General features: G+C 46.6%; 1 protein-coding gene across 3 annotated transcripts; it reads right to left on the bottom strand.

Moving 5' to 3' along the window:
- Window positions 1-4,136: 4,136 nt before the first annotated feature.
- Window positions 4,137-26,884, bottom strand: Znf746 (zinc finger protein 746). 3 transcript variants are annotated; one of them, XM_041640762.1, is made up of 7 exons: window positions 26,534-26,884; window positions 23,533-23,832; window positions 23,321-23,402; window positions 22,468-22,581; window positions 9,247-9,438; window positions 8,511-8,636; window positions 4,137-7,527 (listed from the first exon to the last, which is right to left on the bottom strand). In XM_041640762.1, exons 1-7 carry the CDS (start codon window positions 26,555-26,557, stop codon window positions 6,404-6,406), a joined length of 1,962 nt encoding a protein of 653 aa, XP_041496696.1. In that variant the 5' UTR covers window positions 26,558-26,884; the 3' UTR covers window positions 4,137-6,403. The 3 variants fall into 3 exon arrangements, with proteins under 3 accessions (XP_041496696.1, XP_041496697.1, XP_041496698.1); XM_041640763.1 differs by having other exon boundaries at window positions 4,137-7,524; XM_041640764.1 differs by lacking the exon at window positions 8,511-8,636.

The raw sequence follows: 26,884 nt of genomic DNA, 5'->3' as shown, positions 1-26,884 counted from the left end.
GGAGTCAGTTTAAGGCTGTGTCCCGTTAGCAGAGAGTAATAGTACGTTCTCCCCTAGAGCCTATGGCCTGTCTAGCCACAGGTTCTTCGCCCTGATAATGGTGCCAGGTATAGGTTCCATCTGTGGAATGGGTCTTAAATCCAGTCAGAAGGGGTCAGCTACTCCCATGACATTCTTGCCACTATTGGACCAGTGAGCACATCTTACAAGGCTGGTTTTATTGTAGCTTGTAGGGTTCACAGTTGCATAGAAGATTGATGACTAAGGTTTAGTGGTTTCTATGGACTATGCATTTTCTACTTTCTACCTTTGTGCTGTTAGTTTTATATACGCTTAACAAGTCATATTATCTTTAGAAATAGGTTTGTTTGTTTGAGACAGGGTCTTACTATGTAGCTCTGACTGTCCTGGACTCACTATGTAGATCAGGCTGGCCTCGAATTCACAAAGATCTACTTGCCTTTGTCTCCCATGTGCTGGAATTAGAGGTGTGAGCCACAGCATCTGACTTTAGGAGTATCTTTATATGAATTTGAGCTCTTGAATACAATCATGATATTAGTGTTTCTTATTAATGGTAGATTGTTTTGTTTTTATTTATTATTTTTTTTTTGAGACAGAGTTTTTCTGTGTAGCTTTGACTATCCTGGAACTTGTTCCGTAATCCAGGCTGGCCTTGAACTCATAGAAGTCTGCTTGTCTTTGCTTCCAGAGTTCTGGGATTAAAGGCATGCACCACCACCTCTCAGCGAGATTGCTTCTGGCTTTGTAATGTGTGGTGTGTGTTTATATTGAACAGGGTTTGAGGTCTGTATTCTGGGGTGGTTCCTCCTGTTGTTGACCCTGCTTTACCTGGGAACTTCAGTTCTATCTTTGTCCTCTGCCCAGTTTTTCTGCCCATATATTAATATCAACCCCTCGGATAATGTAAATTTGAACCCCTAACCTGCTAGGTATGGTACTAACAGATACAAGCCCTGTTGTTTGTTTTGTTTTGTTTGTCTTTTTGTTTTTTGTTGACAGGGTTTCTCTGTGTAGCTCTGGCTGTTCTGGAACTTACTTTATAAACCGGGCTGGCCTCATACTCACAGAGATCCTCCTGCCTCAGCCTCCAGAGTGCTGGAATTAAAGGTGTGCACCACCATTTACCACGCCAGAGCCCAGCCTGAGCTAGACAAGCTTTTGTCATCTGTGGCTGCTCTACAAGGTGGATCCCAGTTTAAGGGCTTGCGTTCAGCTTGCCCATGAACACCTTTGGGAAATGCCTTGGTTTTCATGTTCTGCTTGACAGGGACTGAGAAGCAGGCAGGTGGGGGCCTGGTCATTTAGGGCTAGGGTTGGAGGCCTTCAGTGGGCAGCATTTGCTCTAGATCACCTTGTTGGGCTGGTTGAAACTGCCAGGTCTACATCCTGCTGTGCTCCTGATTTCCAAGCCTCTTCCTGTCACAGGGGCTCCCCCTGCCTGCGGCCTGAGATGCGGCCTCACACGTAAACTTCTTGTGCTTCAAACTGTTTTAGCATCTGTGTCCCAGGAGACCCACCTTCACCTTCACATGGTGCTATGGCACCGAGCCGTGTTTTGGAAGCTCGTGTGTGCTGATGACATGGTGGACAAGGTTTTTGTGGAGTCCAGTTTTGGGGAGTCCTTGGACTTATGGCTGTACCTTTCTTCAGACCCAACCAACCCCAGATAGGTACAAGAGGGACTTCTATGATTGTAACTTGGGCATTCAACTGTCTTCATTTTGGGCATATACTCTTTCCCTTTATTTTTTTGTCTTAGCTTTGTATTTGAAAGCATGTTTATTAAATCTTATTCAGAATTCCAAGATACGCATATCAGAAATGTGTTTGGGTCATATGGTTCACAATATCTGCATTTATTACTTAAAAAGCTCCTTTAGATTTATGCACATGAGTGTTTTGCATGCATGTGTGTATATGTACTATGCATGCTTTGTACTTGTGGAGGTCAGAAGAGGATCAGAAGAGGGTGTCCCAGAACTGGAGTTATGGATGGGTGTGAGCTACCATGAGCATTCTGGGAGTTAAACTCAGGTCTTCTGCAAGATCACGTGCTCCCATTGAACCATCTCTCCAGTGGCTCCCCACTCATGCACCCCCTTGTATAAAATGGCCTAACTCTGCAGCCCAGATTGGCTTGGAAAGTTCATTATGTAGCCTAGCTGACCTTGAACTCAAAGTGATCCTTCTGCCTCAGCTTCCCAAATGCTGGTATTAATAGATGTATATACCTGATACCCCCGCACTTAAAAAATAACATAGAATTAGTGGACAGTATATATTAATGTCTAAATGGTCTTTTAATATTTTTGAACAATCATGTGTACATTGTAGGATACTTTGTCAATTACACTCAAATTAGAAACTCTGCCTTACAATTGTCAAAGAAAAAAGGCCTTGTTTTCTAAGCCTGTTGTTGTATTTTTAAATGGGCAACTTTCATAGACATCTACAAGGTAGAAAAGGGTGGGACAAGGCGACAGATGGAGTCTACACAGGAGTCTGGGACACAGGCAGAGACCGCACAATTCTTTGAGCCAGGAGCAAGGGGAGGTAGGAATGTACCAGATGGATTGGGGATAAGGGAAGGTGGATATTGTTTGCGGTTGCTGTGGCATAGAGTTCAGGGGAGCAGTACCTCAGTTTGTCTAGGGTGAGATGCAAATGGAACATGGGAAAGCACAACGAACCCCCCCCCCCCCAACCCCTGGGTTAGAAGTGCTATGCTCAGTTTTAGATTTTAACCAGCGGTTAATGGAGACTCCTTTGCCAACCAGGGAGCATGGAACAGGGCCTCTGTGGCAGTGAGACTTTCAGTGATGTAGGAGAGTTAAGTGTTTGGAAAGATCATAGTTGGGTTGGAGAGAATGTCTTAGCAATTAAAAGCACTTGCTGCTCTTGCACAGGACCTAGTTTGATTTCCAGAACCAGTGTAGTGGATCACAGGTGCCTGCAACTCCAGGGAATGTAATACCCTCTTCTGACTTCTGAGGGCTGCTGTACACACATGTACACATGAACGCACCGTAAGCACACACATTTTTTCCTATTCTCTATTTCTTTTTTTTTAAATTTATTTATTAAAGATTTCTGCCTCCTCCCTGCCCCCGCCTCCCATTTCCCTCCCCCTCCCCCGATCAAGTCCCCCTCCCTCATCAGCCCAAAGAGCAATCAGGGTTCCCTGACCTGTGGGAAGTCCAAGGACCACCCACCTCCATCCAGGTCTAGTAAGGTGAGCATCCAAACTGCCTAGGCTCCCACAAAGCCAGTACGTGCAGTAGGATCAAAAACCCATTGCCATTGTTCTTGAGTTCTCAGTAGTCCTCATTGTCCGCTATGTTCAGCGAGTCCGGTTTTATCCGGACCCAGGCCAGCTGGCCTTGGTGAGTTCCTGATAGAACATCCCCATTGTCTCAGTGTGTGGGTGCACCCCTCATGGTCCTGAGTTCCTTGCTCGAAGCACACACGTTTTTAAAAAATGATAGTTACTTTCCAGCTGTGTTTTATTTATTTATTTTTTACAGGGCCTCACTATGAAAAGCCCTGGCTTACTTGGGACTATGCAGACCAGGTTGGCTTTGAACTGCAATGACCCTCCTGCCTTTGCCTTCTGGTTGCTGGGATGATGGAATGCACCACTACGTGATGTTACTGATATGGTTAAAATGCAGCTTCACCCATCTTGTTTTTTGTCATCTGGCAAGTGGCACTCAGCCCAGGATGGAGAAATCCCTTATTAGGGAACCATGGCCAGGCTCTCTGGCTTATTAGTTTTGCATGCAGGAGTGGAGGGGTTGGGGTAGAGCAAGGGTACAGTGAACTGGGTAGGCCTCCTTGGCTTTCAGTACTGGGGACATCCAATGGGAGAGATGACCAGAAGTGAAGGAAGGGGTCAAGTTAGCACAGTTAGCACTGTCAGGATTCTCCATCATGGGCCTGGTAGAACCATCCCTCTGTCACATTTTTTTTTTTTTAAGATTTATTTATTTATTATATATACAACATTCTGCCTGCATGTATGCCTGCACACCAGAAGAGGGCACCATATCTCATTACAGATGGTTGTGAGCCACCATGTGGTTGCTGGGAATTGAACTCAGGACCTCTGGAAGAGCAGCCAGTGCTCTTAACCTCTGAGCCATCTCTCCAGCCCCTCTCTGTCACATTCTTGTGTCCTTCATGGAAAAAATAACATGAAATAAGTGAAGAATAAAATTGTATACATCTTTATTCTTAATTATGCATATCTGTGTGGGAGCATGTGCTCATGAGTGCCGGTGTCTTTGAGGGCCGGGGTGTCAGAGCCACTGGAACTAGAACTACAGGAGGCTCACAGCTGGGAATTGAACTTGGGTCTCTGCAAGAGCATCAAGTGCTCTTAACTGCTAAGCCATCTCTCCAGCCCCCAAAATATTTTTTTTCTTTTCCTTAAAAAATTATGACAAAGATGAAAAATTCCAAAAGCGTGAGGTAAAATGGCAACACTGATTAGCCCGTGGGTGAGAGTATGGCAGAAATGCCACTGGAAGCAGCAAGACCAGGCTGCATCTAGAGGTACTGCCATCTCTCCAGGCAAGGAAGGATGGGAGGGCTCAATAGCTTACATCCATTTTCTTGATATTCCATAGTTTTCTCCAAGAGTATCCTATCTTCCTTAATACCATCTCAGAGTAAACTAAAGTATATAAACTGTATTTACAGTCTGTAGCAATGTGATTGGTAGGTCTTGATTCTCTCTCCAAAATCCAGTTTATCTCCAGGGAGCCAAACTGCCCTGAAATCACCTTCTCATGTTCCCAGAGTGGCCAAGTGTTAGCTGTGGGCTTGGGGCATGGCCTCCTAGAGAAGCTGTTTAGAAGCAGCAGGGAAAATGGCCAAATGTCTAAGAATGGATCCGTCAAACAGCCTTGGTGCTGGTTAGGTTTTATTTTAACAGAATGTTTTCTGTTCATTTGTTTTTCAAAATATCAGTTATATCAATATTAGAAGTGTAAACAGGTACAAAATATACAGTACATAGAAACAATCTTCTTAACTAGTCTATTTCTAATAAAAGTACGCAGAAGGGAGTTGAATGGGCACCATGGTCTCTGCCCTCTTCAGGGAGTCATTACCCATTTGGGGAAGAGGACCAGTGGCTGCTTTAACAAAATGGGAATGGCTATGTGTGGCGGGGTAGCACTGTATGGACAGAAACTTGGACCTAGCTCTAATTCCATTGTGAAGATAACCCAGGCAAGCCTGAGGAAGCCACTTACCCAGTTACCTGGCATTCCAACTACCTGTGTGTCTAGTCATGCGGAAGCACACATACTGGGGGCCGTCCAGCTTGAGCTGCCGAGGCCGTTCTCTGTGTCTTGATGATCTGATCCATTTGTGTGGGACAAATTTTTTAAGAGTACAAGACCTCAAAAACCTCTCCTTCCCTAAACTGGTGTTCCATGAGAGCTGAGACTCAGCTGGAGCTCTTCCCAGTTCCTGGAACACACAGTACTTGTAGTTAGAGGCTGTGTCCCCTTTGAGCCCTTTATTTTTTCTTTAAAAATCTGCTGCTTCCCAATGTGAGGTGGAACCATTTTGAAAACGAACATACTGCACAATGGGCAGCCAAGAGAAGCATCTATGGATAACAGACATAGCCCAAGATGGGTGGACCTGGCTTTCTGTGACCTCATGTTCAAGGACCCAACACTGTCCAGATCTAACACTACTACAGCGCAATACGACTCTTCCTAGCCAGGCCCAGGAGTCACTACTACAGTGAATGTAGTACCTTGGACAGGTACCACCGATGGCTCAAAAAGGGAAAGTCAGGGCTGGGCATTAGGGTCTTTTCAGAAAGTAAGGAGTCCTTACTGCTGAGTGGAAGCTGTCTAGGCCCCAGTGCCCTCATCACCCAGGGCCTAAGGTTCAGACCAGCTGCCTGGACAGAATGGGAAGTCACCTGCCATAAGACTGTATGGTCCAAGGCTGGGAATGCCTTTGCCTGGTCTTCCCACTGACCACCTTTCCAACACCAGTAAGACAAGGTGGACACATAACCCTGAAAGCCACAAGTACACCTCAGAACTTCAACCGGTGTTGCTACTATTTTCCATCTTTTTTTTTTTCTCAAGAATTAAAGAGAAAAACAAAAATGGGTTTGTAATTAAATTACTTAAGATTCTACTAAGGTGTTCAGTCTCACAGTCAGAATCCTACTCTCTTTAGGTGGAGGCTGCATTGATAGTTTCTTTCCAATGATCAGTTCAGCAACAGGGAAATTTGATTCTCTGCCAAGTCTCCCTTTTTGCTTCTGAGCTTTCTGGCCACCCTGCTGTCTGCACACGGGACTTTGTACATTTGTGGCCTGCAGGGACCACAGAAGGGTTGGGGGCCCTCACAGGTCCCCTCCACCATCAGTGGGTCCCAGGACACTTAGACCACAAGTCCAGTCAGTCACAAGGTCTGTGGAAGCCATGGGTCCTTTGGCTGCGGGGCTCTTGAAGGGGTCGGGAGGAGCTGGCAGTGGTGGGAGTGGCTGCCCATGGGTAGGCGCCTTGGCCACTGCCGGGTGGTTGCGCTGGTGCTTGCGGAGGTGGTCCTTGCGGATGAAGCTCTTGCCACACACTGTGCAGGTGAAAGGCCGCACACCAGTGTGCGTTCGGTAGTGGTCGATAAGCTTGGAACGCTCTGTGAAACGCTTCTCACACTCGGTGCAAGGGAAGGGCCGCTCGCCAGTGTGTAACATGCGGTGGCGGATGAGGTGTGCGGGGCGTGTGAAGCAGCGGCCACACTCCCCGCATCGCAGGGCACTGCTGTCCCGTGCGCTACCCCCGCCTCCGCTGCTGCCTCCGCCGCCACCACCGCTACTGCCACCTCCACCTCCAGTAGCGGTAGAAGCTGCCCCCGTGCCCGCTCCGTCAGGCAGTCCACAGCTGCGCTGGTGAGCACTCAGGCTCACCTGCAGCTGGAAGCTCTTTCCGCATGTGGCACAGGTGAAGGGCCGGCCTCCGGGCGGCGCTGCTGGGTGTTTCTTCTGTCCCGGCTTATGACCAAAGCCTTTTGTCCGGCCGGGATATTTGCAGGGATCGTTGAAGGGTCTTGAGGCCTGGCTGGGGTCCAAGATGGCATCTCCATTGTCAGGAGAGGAAAAAGGGAGCCCCTCAGGCACCGTCCTTGGGTTCAGGCCCACTGGAGGTTTGCACCGGAAATTCCAGCCCCACCGTACACCACCGAAGAGCCAATCCCCAGGAGGGGCCTCCTCCTGTGCTATGGCAGGACTGAGCTCACCAATGTCTCTCTCTGGCCTAGTGGGCTCCCGCAGCCCAAGCACCGTGTCCTGGCTAGGGAAAGAACTGCCCTGACTTTCCCAGGCTCCTTCCTGGACAGGGCTAGGAAAGAATCTTGCAGCTTGGCCTGGTGCAAACAAAGTCCCATGAGCCTCCAGGTCGGTGGGATGCACAGGTGTGGCCACCACCTCCTCTTCCTGGACTTCTGTTTTGATGACAATTTTTACGTCTGCTGAGAAGAGAAAAGAGCAGAGATCATTCTGGACATTATTAAAGGACAAAGGGTCAGCCCCATCGGAACACTACAGCTCAAACGAGCAATCCGTCCTGTTTGAGAGGCTAGCCAAAAGCTTCATCTGGCCCGGTGACTTTCCCACTGTAAAAGCAACCCTAAATTTCGTCCCCAGATTCTGATTTCCCTTTCTTTGGCTGTTAAATCATGAGTTTATTCTAAGAAAGGGATTCTGAACGTGATGGCCATGTACTAAAAATAATGCAGAAGCACAAGCTTGGCCTCTGAGGCATCTGGGACTCTGTACAGCTGTCAGACACATTTCTTAACCACAGCTCCACTGTGAATGCCCAACTCCACAGGGCAACAAGGTTAGCTTGGACAACACATCTAAAGGTACCTCAGCATGCCATCTGGTACACAGTAACTGCAGTTACCTGATGACCAAAATGTTACTGAACAAATAGAACTGTTTGACTTTATATAAATATATTGAATTTCAACCCCAAGGCTTGTTATTGGATTTTTAGTGTATTTATGGGTGGCAAAAGATGACAGAAATCTTTATTAATATTAATAATTGGCCTTCAAACAAGAGAATGAATACAAGAGTGTGAGAGTTGTTCTTTCCGTCTTTGGCAGCACTGATATCTAGGAAGTGGTTTTAGCTCAGTCTGTTTGCATCTGTGCCATGGGAGCCACAGGTTGCCTGGGGGGAGGGGAAGGCCTGTCCTCCAAGAAGTCAGACTATTTGAATAGATTGGCTAACTCTACACAAAAGGAACTATCTATATCTATAAAAAGTATTGGCATCCTCAAGAAAGGCTGTTCAAATCAGAGAGTTCTGAAGGAGAAGAGAGCAGAAGGCACAGCGAGCTGTAAGATCAGACTCAGTGCATGGTGGCTGGAAGGATGGGACAATTGATCAGTAAGAAAAGGCTCCCAGGCTAGGCATTCATTCTCCTTTCCTGCCACTCCTGTACCTTCTGTGGATGCTGCTGTGTTGAGCTTCAGTGTCCCATCTGAGCATGCTGAAGAGGGGTGGTGGGGAGGGAGATCTGCTTGCCAGGAAGTGGGCGGGATGGTGGTTGAAAAGTTGGAATGGACACCTGTAAGGAAGAGAAATTGTAGCCTGTGGGTTAGGGGAAGGACACGGACATGGGAGAATAGTGAACATGAAAACTGAGGGAGGGTGAGGCGGGCAGCAAAGCCCTGAAAGCCCTGCTCTGAGCGCCCATGTGCATCGGCCTCTCTGAAGTCAGTGCGTTTTGCTCCCTTCTCTGAAGCACTGGAAGTCAGATATCTGTTATCAACTCACCTTTCTCCAACAAAAGGCGAGCCTATGCCTCAAGGAAGGTTTGAAAAACTTCTTGTCAGGCCAGATTTTTTTTTCTTCTTTTTAAGATTTATTTTTATATTATACAGGTGGGTGTTTTGCCTGCATGTATGTCTGTGCACCATATGCATGCCTTGTACCCTCAGAGGCCAGAAGGGGCCATCAGATCCCCTTATGACAGTCTGCCATGTGGGTGCTGGGAATTGAACTTGTGTCCCTGGAAGAGCACCGAGTGCTCTTAATCACTGAGCCCTCTTTGCAACCCCTAGGCTAGATCTTCTGAGAGCTCACAGTTCCTCATATGCTTTTAGGCACCTTCCCATCCTCTACCTTCAGTCCCTAAAACTCATGCCAGAATCTGCTCCCTTGTCTCAATTACTTACCAGAGGTAGCATCTGTGGAGATGTCTCCTGCCCCAGAGTCCAACTGGCTGAGGCCCCAGGGCTCTTCCCCAATATCTGGCTGTCCAGCTGCCCAGGCTTCCACACCTAGAGCCTGCTGCTCCTGCAGTTGGAGCTCCCCTTCCTGCTTGATCTGCATCAGGAGGTCAGGGGCAGGAACTGGAGCACCGGAGCCTAGGAAAAGGAGAGCATGTGAGCCCCTCAGGCCTGGGCTGCATGTATATATGATCAAGGAGTGCAAGAAAGCCATGGCATAGGGTGCGTGGGTTGGTGAGAAGGAAAAACACGCAGACAGGTTCAGGGCTAGAGCTGATCCAAGGGTAAGTCCTAGCTGCCCTGGAGTTTTGCTCTCATTTGTATGTAATAAGGAATGCTTGACCTCTTAACTCTATCTTACCCTGCATGAGCTTAAAAGAAAGAGTCCAGAGATAAAGGAAAGCAATTCAATTAGGGGATGGAGTGAGGAACATGCATGTACGCCTGTGGGCCAGAAGAGTCACCAGATCTCAGTACAGATGGTTGTGAGCTATTGTGTGGTTGCTAGGAATTGAACTCAGGTCCTCTGGAAGAGCAGCCACAGCGCTCTTAACCACTGAGCCATCTCTCCAGCCTGAACTTAAACTTCTGATCCATCTGCTTCTACCTACCAAGTCCTGGGATTACCTGAATGTACCACCATCCTTTTTTTTTTTTTTTTATGTAGTGCTGGGGATTGGACTGATGGCTCCTTGAGCTAGCAGGCACTCCACCAGCTCCTACATACACATACTTTTGCATATTTATAGCAGAAAAGATGAAATGAAAATTAATGGGCTAGTCAGGTAATGCAAAGTATCACAAATGAAGCAATACCGACAACAAAAGCCTTCATTTACTTATTTATTTAATTTATTTGAGACAGGGTGTTGTAATTCAAAAAATGCCGCAAAGAGAAGTCATGCCATGTAACAAAGCTCACATAGGAAGAGGAAAGAGAAGGGACAGAAAAGTGGGCAGAGACAAGAGTGGCAGAAGAGAAAGGAAGAGAGAGAGATGGGGGTGGGTAAGGTCGACCTTTTAAAAAGGGAAGGTAGCAAATGCACACAGGAGGTGCCCCTAGTGGCTGCAGCTGAGGACGTATCCTGTCAGGACCCTAAAGGCAGGCCAGTACAAATGCCTGAACACTAACACAGGGTCTCTCTATGTAGCCTCAGCTGTCCTGGAATTCACCGTGTAGACCAGGCTGGCCTCAAAACAAAAGCCTTTAAAGAGCAGAAGGAAGCTGCCCTGTGCTCAGGCCTCTAGTCCCAGCTTCTTGGCAGGCAGTGGGAGAGGATCATAAGCACATTATTTATGGTTCTGAGACCCTGCCTCAAGAAGTGGGGAATAAGCAAAATCAATCAAACAAACAAAAACACTGGGTACACAGTGCTAGATAGAGAGTACTGGCCTAGCACATGGGAAGCCCTAGGTTTAATTCCCAGTTTGAGAGAGGAGGAAAGATATGAGAGTGGAATTAGTAAAGTAGAATATGGGAAAACAATGCGGAGAACATAAGATTAGTTTGCTGAAAAGAATATTAAGCCAGTTCATCTCTAGTAAAAGAGAGACCCTGACGGTCTGAGCATGATGCAGCTGAGGTTAGCATGGTAAGGAGCACACTGTGAATGGTATTCTTTTTTTTTTTTAATATTTATTTATTTATTATGAATCACTGGAGTGCCCATTATCACGTACATCACTAGGGTACCCACTATTACATCTATATCACACTAGGGTGCCTATTTTCTACTGAAGTCATTACAGATTTGAAAACAAAAACCAATACATCTTTATTAATTAATGATGTGATTAATTTATCAGAAAATGTGGAATTAGACAATTATTAGAAAAGTTATTTAGTATTAATAAGAATTTCAGCAAGATTTCTAGAAATGTCAACAAATGAGAAGCAACTGCTCTTTCTTTCTTTCCTTCTTTTTTGTTTTTTCGAAACAGGGTTTCTCTGTGTAGACCTGTAGACCTAACTGTCCTGAACTCACCCTGTAGACCAGGCTGGCCTTGAACTCAAGAGAAATCTGCCTGCCTGTCTCCCAGAGCTCGGCTTAAAGTTGTGCGCCACCACACCTGGCCTCACAACTACCTTTTCTGAGGAGCCAAACAATTGCTATTTTTCTCCTGTCATGGATCTTAACACAAGAAACAAAGGAGGAAAGCGGCTCAGCTAAGCTATTTTTATGATGATAATTCAGATTTTCACGTTCATCTGTGGACAAAGAACATTTTTACAATGACCCTAGTATCAGAAGTTAACCTGGGCTGGCTGGAGTCTGTTCCTAGCAGAGAAGTTGAAGACACCTGTCTCAGGAGGAAGCCAGTGGTCCAGGGACTACGCTGTTCTAGCTCCTGATCCTCATCTCTCCAGGGTGGTGTGTTACTTCACACTATCAGAGGCAGCTGTGTGAAGGGCAGAGAACTGAAAACAGCATCTTCACAGAGCTCCTGCTAGATGGGAGGGGTGTTTCCTGCCTTTAGTCCCCATCAATCAGCAATAAACAGACACTGCTAGTTAAAACAAGATACCATTAAGCATAGCAATTAAAACAGCAACAGCAACAAAAAAACCAAAGTACACATGGAACATAGAAATATAAAGAAAAAGTATAAGACCTTTTGAGCATAAAATTATGAAAACTAAGTGAGATATCCTAAGGACTGCAGGCCATCAAGTATAACGTGACTCTATGAGAGTGAAAAGTGTCAATACTTTGCAATTTCAAAACCCCACTTGTATTTTTCATGGCACTTGATTAGGCAGTGAAAGTTTTCTCACAATGGTACAGGAAAAAAAACCAAAGTGCTAGTTAGAAAGTACCAAGGTCTTCTCTGCTGCTCAGCAAAAAGCCTAAACCTGATCCTGCTGGGCTAAGGACTTGAATATGTAAAGCAAAGCTTGACACTTTCAACAGGAAAAACAAGACTTTATGATCTGGAAACTGGGAAATATTTCTTAATTGCTGGAGACACAAAAGACTCATGCATGCAGGGAAAGACTATCAAATCTAAGTAAAGTGGCCTGAGAAGCATCTGGGTTTTAAAATACAGCATGGAGCACACTGTTTAGCAGAAGAGGACTGCCTATTGTATACATGGCCTGGAGTTCCAGCTCCAGCACACAAAACAATAAACCACTTCAACTTGAGAAAGTATCAGTACACACACAAAGATTCATATTTATACATGTAAAGAACTACAAATGAATAAGAAAAATAACTAAGCAGACAAGCAGAAGACTGGCCCATAAACACAGCACACAGTGCTCCATCTCACATGCGCTCAAAGCCATTTCACTCCCACACAATGGTCAGAAATAAAAACACCTTTTGAATGAGGCAGGAGCCCCAGGGCCTGCTGATAACTCCACTTCAGGGCCACTTTGACATTACAGTTGTCACTTCCAGGTCTATAATAGAGAAACCTTTGCAAATGCCTAAGAATTTTCACAACAGCATGTCTTTATAGCAAAACAACCAAACCAAACCCAAACCCACAACTAACCCCAAATAACCCAAAATATAGACAAAATGCAACTACTCCCCAACAATAAAAGAAGTAAATGTAATGTGTTAATTAAAAACTTTGAAAGGGAAATCATGGAAATGAACAAGTTATTGGTTTTCTATCAACATAGAGGGCTCAAGCACAAATGTCCAATGAGAAAAGCAAGCACAAGAAGAAAATCTGCACCATGGTAGCATTCATAAAAACTCTAAAACTAGGCCAAAACAAACAATGGTTTTTGGTAATACACACAGAAAATAGCAATATAAAAAAAGGTAGGGAATGATCTGCTCAGTGCCTGATTTCTGTTTGTTAATAAAAAGGGCTAGGACTTGGAAGGGACTCAGACTCTGGAAGGTTCTAGTGGTGCTCAATTCTCATGCTAGGTGTTTGGCATCCAAGTTGTTCACTGCATTCTAGATACTTCATCATCCTGTTCTTGGATATTTTCATATTATGTGTGATGCAGAAAAATCACACTGTTAAAAAATAAAAGGAGGTCGAGTGGTGGTAGCGCACCCCTTTAATCCCAGCACTCGGGAGGCAGATCTCTGTGAGTCTGAGGTCAGCCTGGTCTATAAGAGTTAGTTTCAGGACAGCCAGGACTACACAGAGAAACCCTGTCTCAAAAAACCCCAAAACAAAACAAAAAACAACAAACAAACCCCAAACCAAAAGGAACCCTCTATGTTTGATAATAATACTTGTCCAAAATAAACACTTCTGGCTAGGAGATGAGCTAAAGTGCTTGGTGACCACATGCACGCAAGTCTCTATACTGGATTTCCACACAACTGTCCCAAAACCATCCACAAGTTTTGGCTAGATACAAGTAGAAGGGTATGGATATGCATGTGTCCATGGTGCCTAAGGCAGCACTAGGACCTTGCATATTAGGCAAGAGCTCTATCACCGAGTTACATCCTCAGCCTGTGTTTTTTGAGACAGGACCTCATGATGGGAGTCTCAAATTTCTGATACTCTTACCTCCTGAATGTCATGATTATAGGTGTACACAGCTATGCCATAAAACTGTATTTTATTTAAAATTATGTAATAAATTGCTGATTAAATAGGATAGTCTAAAATAATTTAAGCTGCCTGACACGGATGCTGGGGAACAGAACCTGGGTCCTCTGGAAGAGCAGAAAGAGTGGTCTTAACAACAGGGTTTCACTGTGTAGTCCTGTGCTGGGGACTGTGGACACCCAGACCTTGAATTTTCTATGACCCTTTGTCTGCCAGTTTTCCTGTGCTTGCAGCTGCTCTGAGCACAAGACCCTGATGGCAGGGGAGTGGTCTCTGGTGGCTTGCAGCTGAACAATCCTGAGACCTAGGGCATGGCCATTTGTCAGGGAAGGCATTATATAAGCTGCCCTGGTACACAATAAAGTTGGCATTCTTGTTTCAAGGATGACCTGTGTCTCTTGTCTCTGTGTGTCTGTGTGTGTTTCAACCCCCAGGCCCTTGCCTGGCTCACCAACCTTCCCGTAAAGCAGACTGTAAGGTATAGGTGTCATATAGTAGTACATGTAGTACAGGCGAACAGGACTGTAATACACTTAGTAGTATGGACGTTACAGTCCTGGCTATCCTAGAACTCACTCTGTAGACCAAGTAGGCTTTGAACAAGAGATCCATCTGCCCTTGCCTAACAAGTGCTGGGATTAAAGATGTACACCACCACCCAGCTAGATACTTTGTTTTTTTTGAGACATGGTCTCACTATGTGGTCTCGGCTGGCTTGGAACTTGCTATGTAGACCAGAGATTTATTTGACTCTTGTTATGTACATCTACCTGCTTCTGCCTCCAAATTAAAGGTGTGCACCACCATGCCTGGCCCTTAAGAATATTTGTTTTTTTCTTATTTCATGTGTACTGGAGTTTTGCTTAATATGAGAGCGTTGGGTCCCTTGAAACTGGAGTTACAAGCAGTTGTGAGCTGCCATGTGGGTGCTGGGAATTGAACCCGAGTCCTGTGGAAGAGCTGCTAGTGCTCTTAAACACTGAGCCGTCTCTCCAGCCCCCTTCAGAAGACACTTTAAAGAAAATTCCAAGCCAGATATGATGACACACACCTGTAATCCTAAGTCTCAGTAGGCAGGCTTCAGGTGTGAGGTAACCAAGGAAATGGAATCTGTTATCTTGGTAGCTGGGTCTATGTTCAAAATGCCACTTTGTGGCTGAACATTCTTAGACTGCAATTAGGTTATTCCCACTATAGTAAAACTAGAAGGAGGGGGCATTTTCCCAGTTGCCACACATGTGAACTAACAAAGGATATGTACCCTCCCAGGACCCAGGTTTCAAAATACCATTGATATTGTGATTTTTGATCTCTTTAGTGGGTTTCTAAAAAAGAGCATGGGAAGAAATGCCCTAGAAATGTGCTCCAGTGTACCATGATTTGGGAAGGAAAAGGTTACCGTATCACACAAATAGGCTATGCACCTCATAAATATTCATAACACTTCTTACAAAAATAACAAGTGCAAGATCTTTTCAGCTACCCACCCTTGGGTCAGCTTATTCCCAGCTATATGGAACACACTATGACTTTGCTTAATTGTGCTAAGTAAATCATAGCTTAAACTGAGCCCTTCTGATGAATTCTTTCCTTTAAGACAAGCACCCAAGAACTCTCCTCCCAGCTAACAGTTCCAGTGCTCAGCAGGCAAGGCAAGCCTGGGCAGCTCAGGGGGTGCCATGTCAGGTGAAAAATCAAGTATAAACTTAAAAGGAGGCTGGGACATAGCTCAGTGAGAGAATGCCATGAGCAAGGCCCTGAGTTTCATCTTTAGTGCTGAGAACAAAACAAACCACTCCATAAAAAGAAACATTAGCAGCAAAGGTGTCTATTCCACAACATCTTATTGTTAGAGCAGAAATAATGTTGTACAAATCCCTGGGCTCTATCCCTACCCCGCCATAACTTTTTGTAAAGGTTTAAAGAACCAAAGATGTCTGAACAGATGACTCACCTTACCTAACAAGAGCAGCATTTTTTAACCTAATGAAGTCAACGCATATCACAAGTATCCCTGTCACAACTATATAAAACACAAAATTAAGTTTAAAGAAAACTCTATTTTTTTGGGAAACAACTACCAGAACAAGACTGTGAAACCTTATCCAACCACCTAAGAAACTGTCTATAAATGAGTCTTCCTGTGGACAGAAAAGCCCAGAGTTGTAACGATGGCAATTCTCCAGAAGTTAAATTATAAAGCAAATGAATACAATTCACGCATGCTCCCAAGAAGACTTTTCTTGAGAACATAAAGATTCCAAAATGCATATCAAAGAACAAAGACCCAACAACAGCAGAACAGTTCAAAGAGCAAGCAGGGCAGGTTTGACCCACGAGTTAAGGTTTGGAGGAGCTGAACAATGTGGTGTTGGTAGAGACAGAGCAACAGAGAGAACGAAGAGCCCTCCAATAGCCTTGTGGATATGCAGAAACTAGTTCAAGTTGGAGGTGATATTACAAACCAGCCAAGACAGGAGTATTTACTAATTAACATATGCTTTGAGTCAGGGTCTCATGTATTTTAAGCCTGTCTCCAATTAGTTTTTAAACATTTATTATTATTGCATATGTGTGTGTGAGTGCCAGTGCCCATATGTGTAGAGGTCAGAGGGAAACTTTCAGGAGTTGGTTCTCTCTTACCATGTGGGTCCTAGGGATCAAACTCAGGTCCCTAGGCTTGGTGGCAAGTATTTTGGGCAGGGCCTGTTAGCCATCCCTCCAGCTTTCTCAGCAGTCAAGGATGATACTGAGTTTCCGATTTTTGGCTGGGAGTGGTGGCGCATGCCTTTAATCCTATCACTTGGGAGGCAGAGGTAGGCAGATCTATGTGAGTTTGAGGCCAGCCTGGTCTACAGAGTGAATTCCAGGACAGCCAAAGATACACAGAGAAATCCTATTTCAAAAAAACAAACAAACAAAAAAAAGTGTTTCTGATTTTCCTGCCTACACTCCCAGTTGGTTAGAGACATGTGCCACTGTGCCCATGGAAAAATTTTAAATTCTCCTTTGCAGCCTATATAAATATTAATTCTAGATGGATTAAGGACTTACATTTAAAAAACAAAACCTTAAAAAATGTATTTGGAAAATACATGGGCTGGTGAGATGGCTCAGTATGTAGCTGCTGAGTTTGATCCCCAGGATCCAAATGGGACAAGAGAAGGTATCCTATAAGCTGTCCTCTGACTTCCATGTGTACATGCACACCCACACCCCTAAATTTAAAGTGTAACTGAAAAATATTCAAAGGGGTTGCAGAGATGGCTCAGCTGCTTAGGACCCAGGTTCAGTTCCCAGCACTCACATGGTGGCTCACAACAGTCCCTAACTCTAGTTCTAGAGGGAATATGATGCCCTCTTCTGGCCTCTGTAGGTGCTGCACATACATGGTGCACACACATAAATGCAGACAAGACATTCATATACATAAATCTTTTTTTTTTTTTTTTTTTTTTTTTTTTTTTTTTTTTTTTTTGCCTTTTCGAGACAGGGTTTCTCTGTGGTTTTGGAGCCTGTCCTGGAACTAGCTCTTGTAGACCAGGCTGGTCTCGAACTCAAAGAGATCCGCCTGCATAAATCTTCTAAAGAAGAAAAAATTAAGACAATATCTTTGCTCTGCTTTCTGTTTGCCCTGAGGTGAATAGACTCTTTTTTCCTCTGTGTGCTATGATATTCTGTTGGAGAAACAGAAATTAAACTGAGATACAATTTCACGCCTGCCTCGTCAAATGCTAATTATGAAAAGATGTCAGAAGCACATTTCATGCTGATGGAAGAGGCTTCTGTTGATTCTGGGGAGAGCGTGGTACTGCAAGGCGTCACCAAGACTTGACACAGGGAAGCACCTTAGTCTGCTCCAAAGAAACATTTACATGTTGATACAAAGATGTGCTCAAGGATGCCACTACCATGCTGCTTTTGGCAGTGAAAAAAGACATTACTGGAAAATACACTGCAACAGTTTCTTCTTTTGTTGTTGCTGTTTCATTTTTATAGGGTCTTACTACGTAGCCCTGGGTGACCTGGACCTCATTGCAATCCATCTGTCTCAGTCTCCAAAACACTGGCATACATTACTATGCCCAGATTTTTCTTTTATCTTGTTTGAGAGGCTTCACTAATGTACTCCTAGCTGATCTCAAGAGTCGTCTTCTTTCAAATGCTGAGATTACAGGGACGTGTCGAACCCAGCTAAACAGTTGTTTTTCAAATATCAAGCACCTGAAAAGCCTGGTCCAGGTGCCAATAGGCCCTGCCTCTAACACAAGTACTGAGGCCATGGCTGGAAGGCCTGAACAAACAGCAGGACTGTCTTCCGCAGCAGCAACACCCTAATATGTTAGTACAGACAAATGTGAAATACAGAGTAAAAATAAAATGACATTTATCTTGGCTTTCCAAAACACAAGGGCAAGTAGTAACTGCAAGGAGAATGGGACTTGTTGTGGAATATTATTTTAAGATGTGTTACATTTGTTTATGCTGTGGAACATCTGCTTTAATGATGCAAAGATATGTTGCATTCCTATATGTTGCATTTGTTTAACTCTGTGAAGCTGTGTTACTGTGTCTGTCTAAAATACCCAATTGGTCTATTAAAGAGCTGAATGGCCAATAGCAAGGCAGGAGAGAGGATAGGTGAGACTGGCAGGCAGAGAGTAAATAGAATAAAGAGAGGGTAGGGAAGCAAGAGAACGAGGAGCGGAGGACTTGAGGGCCAGCCACACAGCCAGTCAGAGTGAAAGGAAGAATACAGAAGTAAGAAAAGAAAAAAGCCCAGAGGCAAAAGGTAGACGGGATAATTTAAGTTAAAAAAAAAAAAAAAGCTGGCTAGAAAAAGCGAGGCTAAGGCATTTATAAGAAAAAAAAGTTTCTGGGGCGGGAGGGGGGAAAAAAAAAAAGAAAAAAAGTTTCTGTGTGACTTATTTGGGAGCTAGGTGGCAGACCCCCAAAAGACTAAAAGAGTAAAAAAAGAAAAGACAAAAAAAAATTCCAGCAACAGAGACTGACTGAGTCTGCAAAGGCAGCTAATGATACCAGAGACACATTCCAAATACCAAACCATAGACACATCTTAAAGGATGGACTGAGCATACACTCAAAACCACTTCCTGAATTCCTAATCTGTTATGAAATATTTCGAGTATGGATTTATTCCATGAACAAAAAACACATACTTTTTATCGTCTGAGATTTCTAAATGGGAGGGAGGACATGCATATAAAGAATAGATAAATGCACAACACTTGGAACAAAGAGACTAGAATATTAGATGGGGAAATCTGAGGAAAGTCCCACTCAAAGGCCTCCCTGCAGTGGCTCTGAAGAAGTACATCATTCAGGGATTTGGGACCAGAAGCCTGAATGCTGAACAAAGAGCTTAGAGGACAGTGGGATGAGGGCAGAAAGACAGGAAAATGGGAGGATGGCTGGCTGTGGAGACTGGGTGAAAAGTTAGAATGTGCATCTTATGCGGCTCCCTGCTGGGTCCAAGCAGACTGTAGGGGCTAAGGGCAGGACCAATGATGGCAATCTCTCAGCAAGAGACTGAGGCTTGGAAGCAGTCTAGATAACTGAGTGGGAGGGCTAAGAAGAAAGTGGATGTGTTGTAAACAGAGGGCCAGAGAGCTGGATGGATGGAGAAGCCAAGGAGAATGAGGGAAGAATGGGTTTCAAAGAGAGGTTACTAGCTTGCCTTGGACACACTTGCCATGGCTATCTATGGGCCACCCAAGTGGAGACAGCGTAGGCAGTGGGGTGTGGGAAATTCAGGCAGAAGTCAAACTAGGAGCACACACCTAGACATAGGTGCTGAGACCTAAGCTGTCATGAGGAAGGGACTGTGAGGATGAGGGGGACACCATTTCAGAAAGGTCCCAAGGCCACAGGAAACAGCAAAGGGAGGACATCAGGGGTGGGGCAGGAACCACAGGAGATGAAGTTGTCCTGTGTCTCCAAAGACATGACTTCAGGAAGTAATGCTATGGTTGGGTGTGTCCCTGGAATCCCTGTGCTGGAAACTTAGTCCCTGATTCTTGTTAATGGCATTAGAGGCGGAGCCTTTGGAGGCAATCAGGATAAGGTCATGAGTGTAGGATCCCCAAAAATAGCCTGAGTGGCTTTGTAACAAGGGGAAGATTTGCTGTCCCACAATGGGATATCCTTTCTTGCTTTCATCAAGAAGGGTCACACTTTGACCTTAACTCTCCAGCCTCCAGGCTAGAATTGTGGGGGAATCTATAATGACCCAGTCTATGGTATTCAGTAATAACAGAGAATGGATTAAGACAGTGAGTTATGGGGCAAACACTCCAGACACAATGAGGAAGGCCGGCATTTTGGCACCAGCAGTTCACTGGAGTCTGAGATGGTCAGGATTAGTGGAGGAGGCACCCAGATTAAAAGGGATGACTTGGAAACGTATATGCTCCCTCTGAAGCTTGACTGGAGGCCAGAGAAGTGGGGCAGTCTTGGGAGAGGAGTGGGATCAAGGGCGGGAATGTCTGCTGCCTTTGAGAAGGTGGCATAGGGCAGATTCTTGGACCAGGCAGAAGGGATATCAAAAAATATTCAAAGACCACAGAGTGGTAAGCAGAGCAGCAGGCACAGAACAGGCAGGGCACCAGGAGTCAGAGGGCTATGAGAATTTTTTCTTAAAAAAATAAAAACCAAAAAACCCTAATATATATATATATACATATATATATGTATATATATAAATAAAATTACCTATGATATATATAATATATCCATATATGGATAGATTTTAGATTTATACATGCACATGTGTGCTTGATGAAGAAGGTATCAAATTCCTTAGAATGGAGTTACAGATGGTTGTGAAATACCATGTGGGTGCTGGGAAAAGAACCTGGGTCCTCTACAAGAGCAACATGTGCTCTTAACCACTGATCCATCTCTTTAGCCCTTCCCTGCAAGAGTAGGTTTTTAAAATTAAAAGTGATCTTTTAATATATACTGAAATTGTTGGTTGTGAGCTCTCTCTATATAAATAGGGCTAGGTTTGGTCTCTGAGTCATAATTTGCCAGCCTGAGCTAGTGAGGCAACTGAGATAATGCTGGTGACTACTGGCAGATGTTGGTCAGGAATTCCAGATGAGGCTGGCTGTAGAGTTATGGGTTTGCCACTGGCAGCTGCCTGCATGCAGGTGCAGAGCAGGCAGATGATTTCTCTGAGATCACGGCTTTGCCAAGTAGATAGAATAAATAGAGGGAAAGTGAGAGAGTGTATGAGGGGGTAGTGATAGCCACAGGAAAGGAGGATGAGGCGAGAGTGAGAAGGCTTTGAAGGTCCTACAGATTGAAGACCTGCTGGACTTGAGGCTCTAAGGACTGGAAGAACTAGAAACAGGAAGTGGCTGTGGAATACATACTAGGGATGGGGACAGTGGAAGGAATGAGGCAAACATCAAGAGTGGCAGGACCACCACATGGCTCTAGTAATCTTCACGAGTGGTGAGGCTGAAGGATGACAAGGTGGTAGGTGTGTAGAGGAGGGCAAGAACACCTGCCTCCTGAAAGCCCAGCATCAAAGGGACATGGGGAAGAGGACAAAAGAGCTGCAGGGCAGCAGCACTTGGAAAGAGAGAGCCAGGGCTCAGCCTGAGCAAGACAGATGGGAATACACTGGACCCATGGAGGGTCCTGAAAAGTATCATGGAGATAGTAGGGTGTGAAGAGAAGAGATGAGGCCTGACAGGGCATGGACTGACTCAATCAAGAGTGAGAGGAGGGCAGGGACCCAGATGCCAGGACTGAGGAGGGAAGAAAGGCAGCATGCGACTCCTGCTGACAAATTCCAATGGGCAGTGGACAGTGAGTGTGAGTACTTTCTCACCAGGGAAAGTACCACATGTTACAAACACTAGGAAATAAAAGCAGATACCAGGAACCTCTCACCCTTGGCTTGGAAGTCAAGGTGACATGTGTCCCCTACCAGGCAGCGAACTCAGTAGACACCTTTCCACCATCCAGCTGACCCACCGTCCTTGGTACCAACAAAACTCAACACAATTAACTACGTAGGAATTAACCACAGGAAGATCTGAGTGACACAGTATCAAAAACGACAAACCCAAGGTGGCAGGACAGGCAAAGGACAGACAAGGGAGGCAGAGGCTTAGCAAAGTCAATGTCTCTTGCAAATGACTCAGCAAGGTCTTCCATGTAGGAACCCGGCATCCCTATTCTTCCTAAACTTGAAGAGGTGCTGATTGCTCCAGGGAAATGTGAGACACTGTGTTCAGTATCCAAGTCACCTGAAATAAACACCTGGTTCTAGTCACACTGGACCACATAGCTGGCCAATGGGTTTTTAAACTTCCAGTGTTTAAAACTGGATGACTCCTTGAGCAGCTCAAGCTCTTTACTACCACTTCTCTTATCCCCTAATTCTGTGACCCTGCTTCTGGCTTTGCTATCTATGCCCAAGATACAAATTACCAGTTTCTACACCATGGCTGAGTAAGTCAGTTGTGACTCAACCATGAAAGAGTTACATTTGAAACACTGTGTCTTTCTGGAAAGAAGAGTAGCACCAACCCTAGACCTTTATTTTTCTATGTTCACTTGGTCACCTGGTGTGTCCCTGATCTTTTCCCAACCCTTCACCTGGACTTGGGTCCACAGGAACTTCCGGGACCTTGGGGCCAGCGCGACGCCAAGTGCATGGCTCCTTGCCTTGTTCAATCTGGGAGAGGACCTCGGGTTTGGAGATGGCATAGTCTGAGAAAAGACAGGGTTAATCACATTCTCATCAGAAAGGGTGATAGGCAGCTGTAAAATCACTAATAGCCTAGAAACTAAATGTCTTGACTGGTACTAAACAGCAATTCTCAATGGTAGGCATTCTGCTGCAACGTCTAGGGACGAGCTTGTGTCGACTCTGGGGGTGGGAGAGTGCTACTGCATACTGAACAATGCACATGAAAGACCCCACCCCAAGCGTCATCTGTCCACAGAGCTAGCTGTGTGGGCTACAGAGCCACACTAAGCAGCAGCAAGCCTGCAGAGCAGAACATACTGTGAGTGCACTCACTCGGTCCATGAAACACTCCTGATTAGAAAGTAAGGCCAAGGGGGGGGGGGGGGCTGGAGTAACAGGGCTTTGGGGCACTCTGTGATGTGTCACATAAAAGCCACCCAACTGATGGTGAAAGAACAATTCCTTCGCTAAAGTGGAGTGGACTAAAAACACTGGAGAGCTGTGGCACATCTGCACCTTAGTCTCGGTAAAAGCAGAGATGTCCATACTTTGGGCCTGGTGAGGACAGAGGCTACTGCTTTCCTAGGTCTGCGACTCCAAACAGAAGGGAGTACCTGACTCCTCACCCCAGAACATGGGAGGAGTCTCCTTGCTCACAGTATCTAGGGATCTATATAGACACCACTGAAAACAACTATATCACAAAGAGGTCTGGGAACTCTAAAATCCCACTTTACAGAGGCATGTGTCAGGCCTTACCCAGGGAGACCAGTGTCTCATAGTTGCCCCTCATCACGTGCTTGTAGAGCTCCTTCTGCCAGTCCTCCAGCTTGCCCCACTCCTGCTCAGAAAAATACATGGCCACATCATCAGAGGTCACAGGAACCCAAAACCACACTTCACACTCACTCACTCACATCCTTGCAGGCATGGACCCTTGGGCTCCCCATCCCAGGGCCCCCAAAAGCTACCTTGGGGACCTCGCCCTTGCTGCCAGGGGGAAGTCTCAAAATCCAGAAGTTCCGGTTGCGCAACAGATTCTCCACATTCTCCAGCCGCCGCTGCAGCAGCCCGTACTCCTGCAGCAGGGTTCCCAGCACGGCCCACTTGCCCTCCAGCTGGTTGCTGAACTCCACAGCTGTCTTCTCACAGTCAGCCAGCTTCTTCTCTGCCATCCCAGTTCGGCCTTCTAGAGAAAGCAGTCGAGCGGCCTGTGATTCAATCTTCCTCTCCATGGCCTGAATTGTAGCTGCCATTGTCCACGGAGAAATCTTCAAGAAAGAGGAGAAACCAGCATTATTCTTCTCATTGTGATCCTTCTATCCCACACATGGGGGAGCCAAGCTGGGAGTGGGGAGCCCAAGTATGCTGGAAGTAGGAACATCCTATATCACGCACCAGATCTTGCCTTAGTAACAGCCTCTTTGGGTTTAAAGATCTGGCCTGAGGCTGGCAGGTGCCTTGCTCAGGACCCCACAGCACACTGTGCAGATTTCTACCTTGGCCCTTCCACCCTATTCAGTCAGCTCCTGTATGTTCCTACACTGAGCATCTCTCCTGGTGGACATGATTTCTTTTCACAGCACAGCGCTAAACACATGGTAAACACACAGTGCGATTTTGCAAAATAAACAGTGACTTAGCATTGCTGGGGCGTTTTAGTGGAGAAACGATAAACTGCAGATTTACTAGGGCCCAGCCTGCACTTCTGTCACAATCACACAGGAACTGCCTGATGATGACCCAGCAAAAACTCCAGCTGCTTCAACTGAGAGGCACAAGCAAGGGGTTGCTCAAGTGCTTTTTAAAAGAGCATCTCATGTCCCCTCTTACAGACAGATAAGCTCAATGGCCAATTCCCTTCCCTCCAGGACAACCTGATTTGGTCCCTTCCTAACTGCCCCTCCCCCATGAGCTAAAATTACCATTACTGCCAATTTTAACCAATCAAAGAGATGACTATTTTGTTTCTGTGATGAAGTCTTACATAGTCCAGGTTGACCTAGAACCTGCTTGGATGGTGCTGAACCCTCGCTCCTCCTTGCCTTTATCACCCAAGTCCTGAAGTGACTCTTAATGCCTGGCATTAAGAGTTGGACTCAACTCCCTGCAAGGTATGAATCAGTCTCAGACACGAGCTGTCCTGAGATCAGGGACATACTTAATCTGGTGGGGAAGGCAGACTTTTACACATGCAACAACAATCACAAGACTGATACACCCCTGCCACTGGGAATGGCAGAGGCTTTAGTGACTGCCCACTGGAGATGAAGAACACATTTGGGGGGGGAGGTCATGGGAAGAGCTCCTTCATGTATATCCAAGGTGCAACCCCCAGGACTGATTGGAGATCCCTGCATGGGTGCCTCTTCTGGTCAGTGCCTGAAGACAGATGTTCCTTACAGTCCAGAAGGATACTCTTTAACAAGAAAGGGTGGATGACTACTTGTGAAATAAAAGTGACATCTAGGAAATAGTGTGGACTCATCTGAGTCACTGGGAACCATAATGTGGGAAGACACATCAGAAAATGGGGCCAAGAGGGCTTGACCAGAGGCAGAAAAGCTGGTCTGCATGGTGCTCCAGAGTTTCTCAGGCTGTACAGGAGGCACAAAGCTCTGACTGAGGACTTTCAGTGGGTCTCAGAAGATGGATTCTGACAGGCAGAACTGTTGTAAGGGAGAGTCTGCTGTGGGAGGATACCTCTGGCCTCTTCTTCTTTAGGGCCAGCCCCCACTGGGATTATCCCAGAGTCTATTTCAGATGTATCCTTGTACTTTGCCACCATTCCCTCTGCTGCAACCTCTGTGTTACACAAAAGGGCATCTGCACAAACATCTACCTCAGTGATGTTTTTCTTGTTCAATATCTGAACAATGGGTCGGGTTTTTTGTTGTTGTTGTTTGAACTATTTTTGTGGGGTCCATGGACCTTTGAACTGTGTGGCTTGTGCTCTGCCTAAGCCTAGCACCTTGCTCACTCAAAGGGAAGGTGGAACAGCCAACTGCAAACAGTCAGGGAAGCCAAAACTCTGAGCTCGAGAGGAGCCACTGGTCTAAGAGGACGCCAAATCCTTCCACTGTTCCCCACCCACATGACGAAGTCCAGGCCTTCCAGCCCCTTCCAACTCTGCAGCTCATAACCAAAACCATCTCTCCAGGCTTGTGGACCAGTCCTGTACTGTCCTGTCTCTGTGCCTTGCCTCTCTCGGCCCAAGTCCTATGAAGCCCTAGTTAACTCAGTTCACAGAAGCATAGACTACCTGGCCAGGTAGGAGGAACAGGGTCTGCTAAGCACCTGCTTATTCGAACTTCGTTTCCACCAGGTTGCCACAAGCTCTTTCTGTTTGACCATATGGCTACTCGTGTACCTGTCTGCTTTTCTTATCACAGTCACTGAACTGTAAGCACTGTCTTCCCACACTTCCTCTCCGAGATTCTCGGCAAGTTAACTTCGCTGGACCTCCAGCTTCTCTTTTGTACAAAATAATAACTATAATAGTAACTATCCCACAGGTTTGCAGTGAGGACAGAAATCATGCCTAAACCGGGCTGAGCACAGCGCCAGCCTGGCTGGACAAATGGGAGCAGCCCTCGCGCGCCGCCCGGGGAAGGCCGGGCACATAGTGGGTACTCAGTGTATGCGGAATCGACGTTGGACACCTCCCAGGTGCCACAGGCCGCTGGGGGAGCTGGGGGAGGGAAGCACCGGCCCGGCGCCGAGGAAGGAGCCCGGCCCGGGGACGCGCAGACCGGGAACTTGGCGCGGGTCGGCCTCCGGAGCGCGGACGGCCGTTCCCGGCTCCACCCGGTCCGGTAGGCCCCGGCGGACCTCGCGGCCGCTCGCCGCAGCCCCAGGACCCGCAGGCCCGGTCTGGCCCGGAAGCCCTCCTGGGGCCTGCGGCACAGTGTGCTGGGCCCCGGCCTTCCGGGGCCCGAGGCCGCGCGGGCCAAGCGCGCGGGCCGCCCTTACCGGAGCCGCGGCCGCCTCGGCCATGGCCCTGCGCTGTCCTGCCCGGCGCGGAGGAAGTCGACGCCGCGGCGCGCGGCCCCACGCAGGCCCGGCCGCCGGGTCCTCTCCGCCGGCAGCGCCGCTGCCTTCCCCGCCGCGCTCCTCGCAGGCCGGCCTCCCGCCGCTCTGCCCGCAGCCGCACCGCCACCGTCAGCGCCCGGCCATTCCACACTGCATCCTGGGAGCCGGCGCCGCGGCCAGGCCGACGAAGGCCCGTGAGGCTTCCTGGAGGCAGCGCGGCGGCACAGCTCCACCTGGAGCTCGAGCGGCGAACGGCAGCGCCGGCACCCGCCTGCCGCCGCGCCCGGCCCC

The sequence above is a fragment of the Microtus oregoni genome, unplaced genomic scaffold, assembly GCF_018167655.1.
Source record: "Microtus oregoni isolate MIOR12 unplaced genomic scaffold, Mior012 000064F_ref0000363, whole genome shotgun sequence".
In the NCBI taxonomy this organism is placed as follows: Eukaryota; Metazoa; Chordata; class Mammalia; order Rodentia; family Cricetidae; genus Microtus; species Microtus oregoni.
This window is presented reverse-complemented; position numbering and strand designations above follow the sequence as displayed.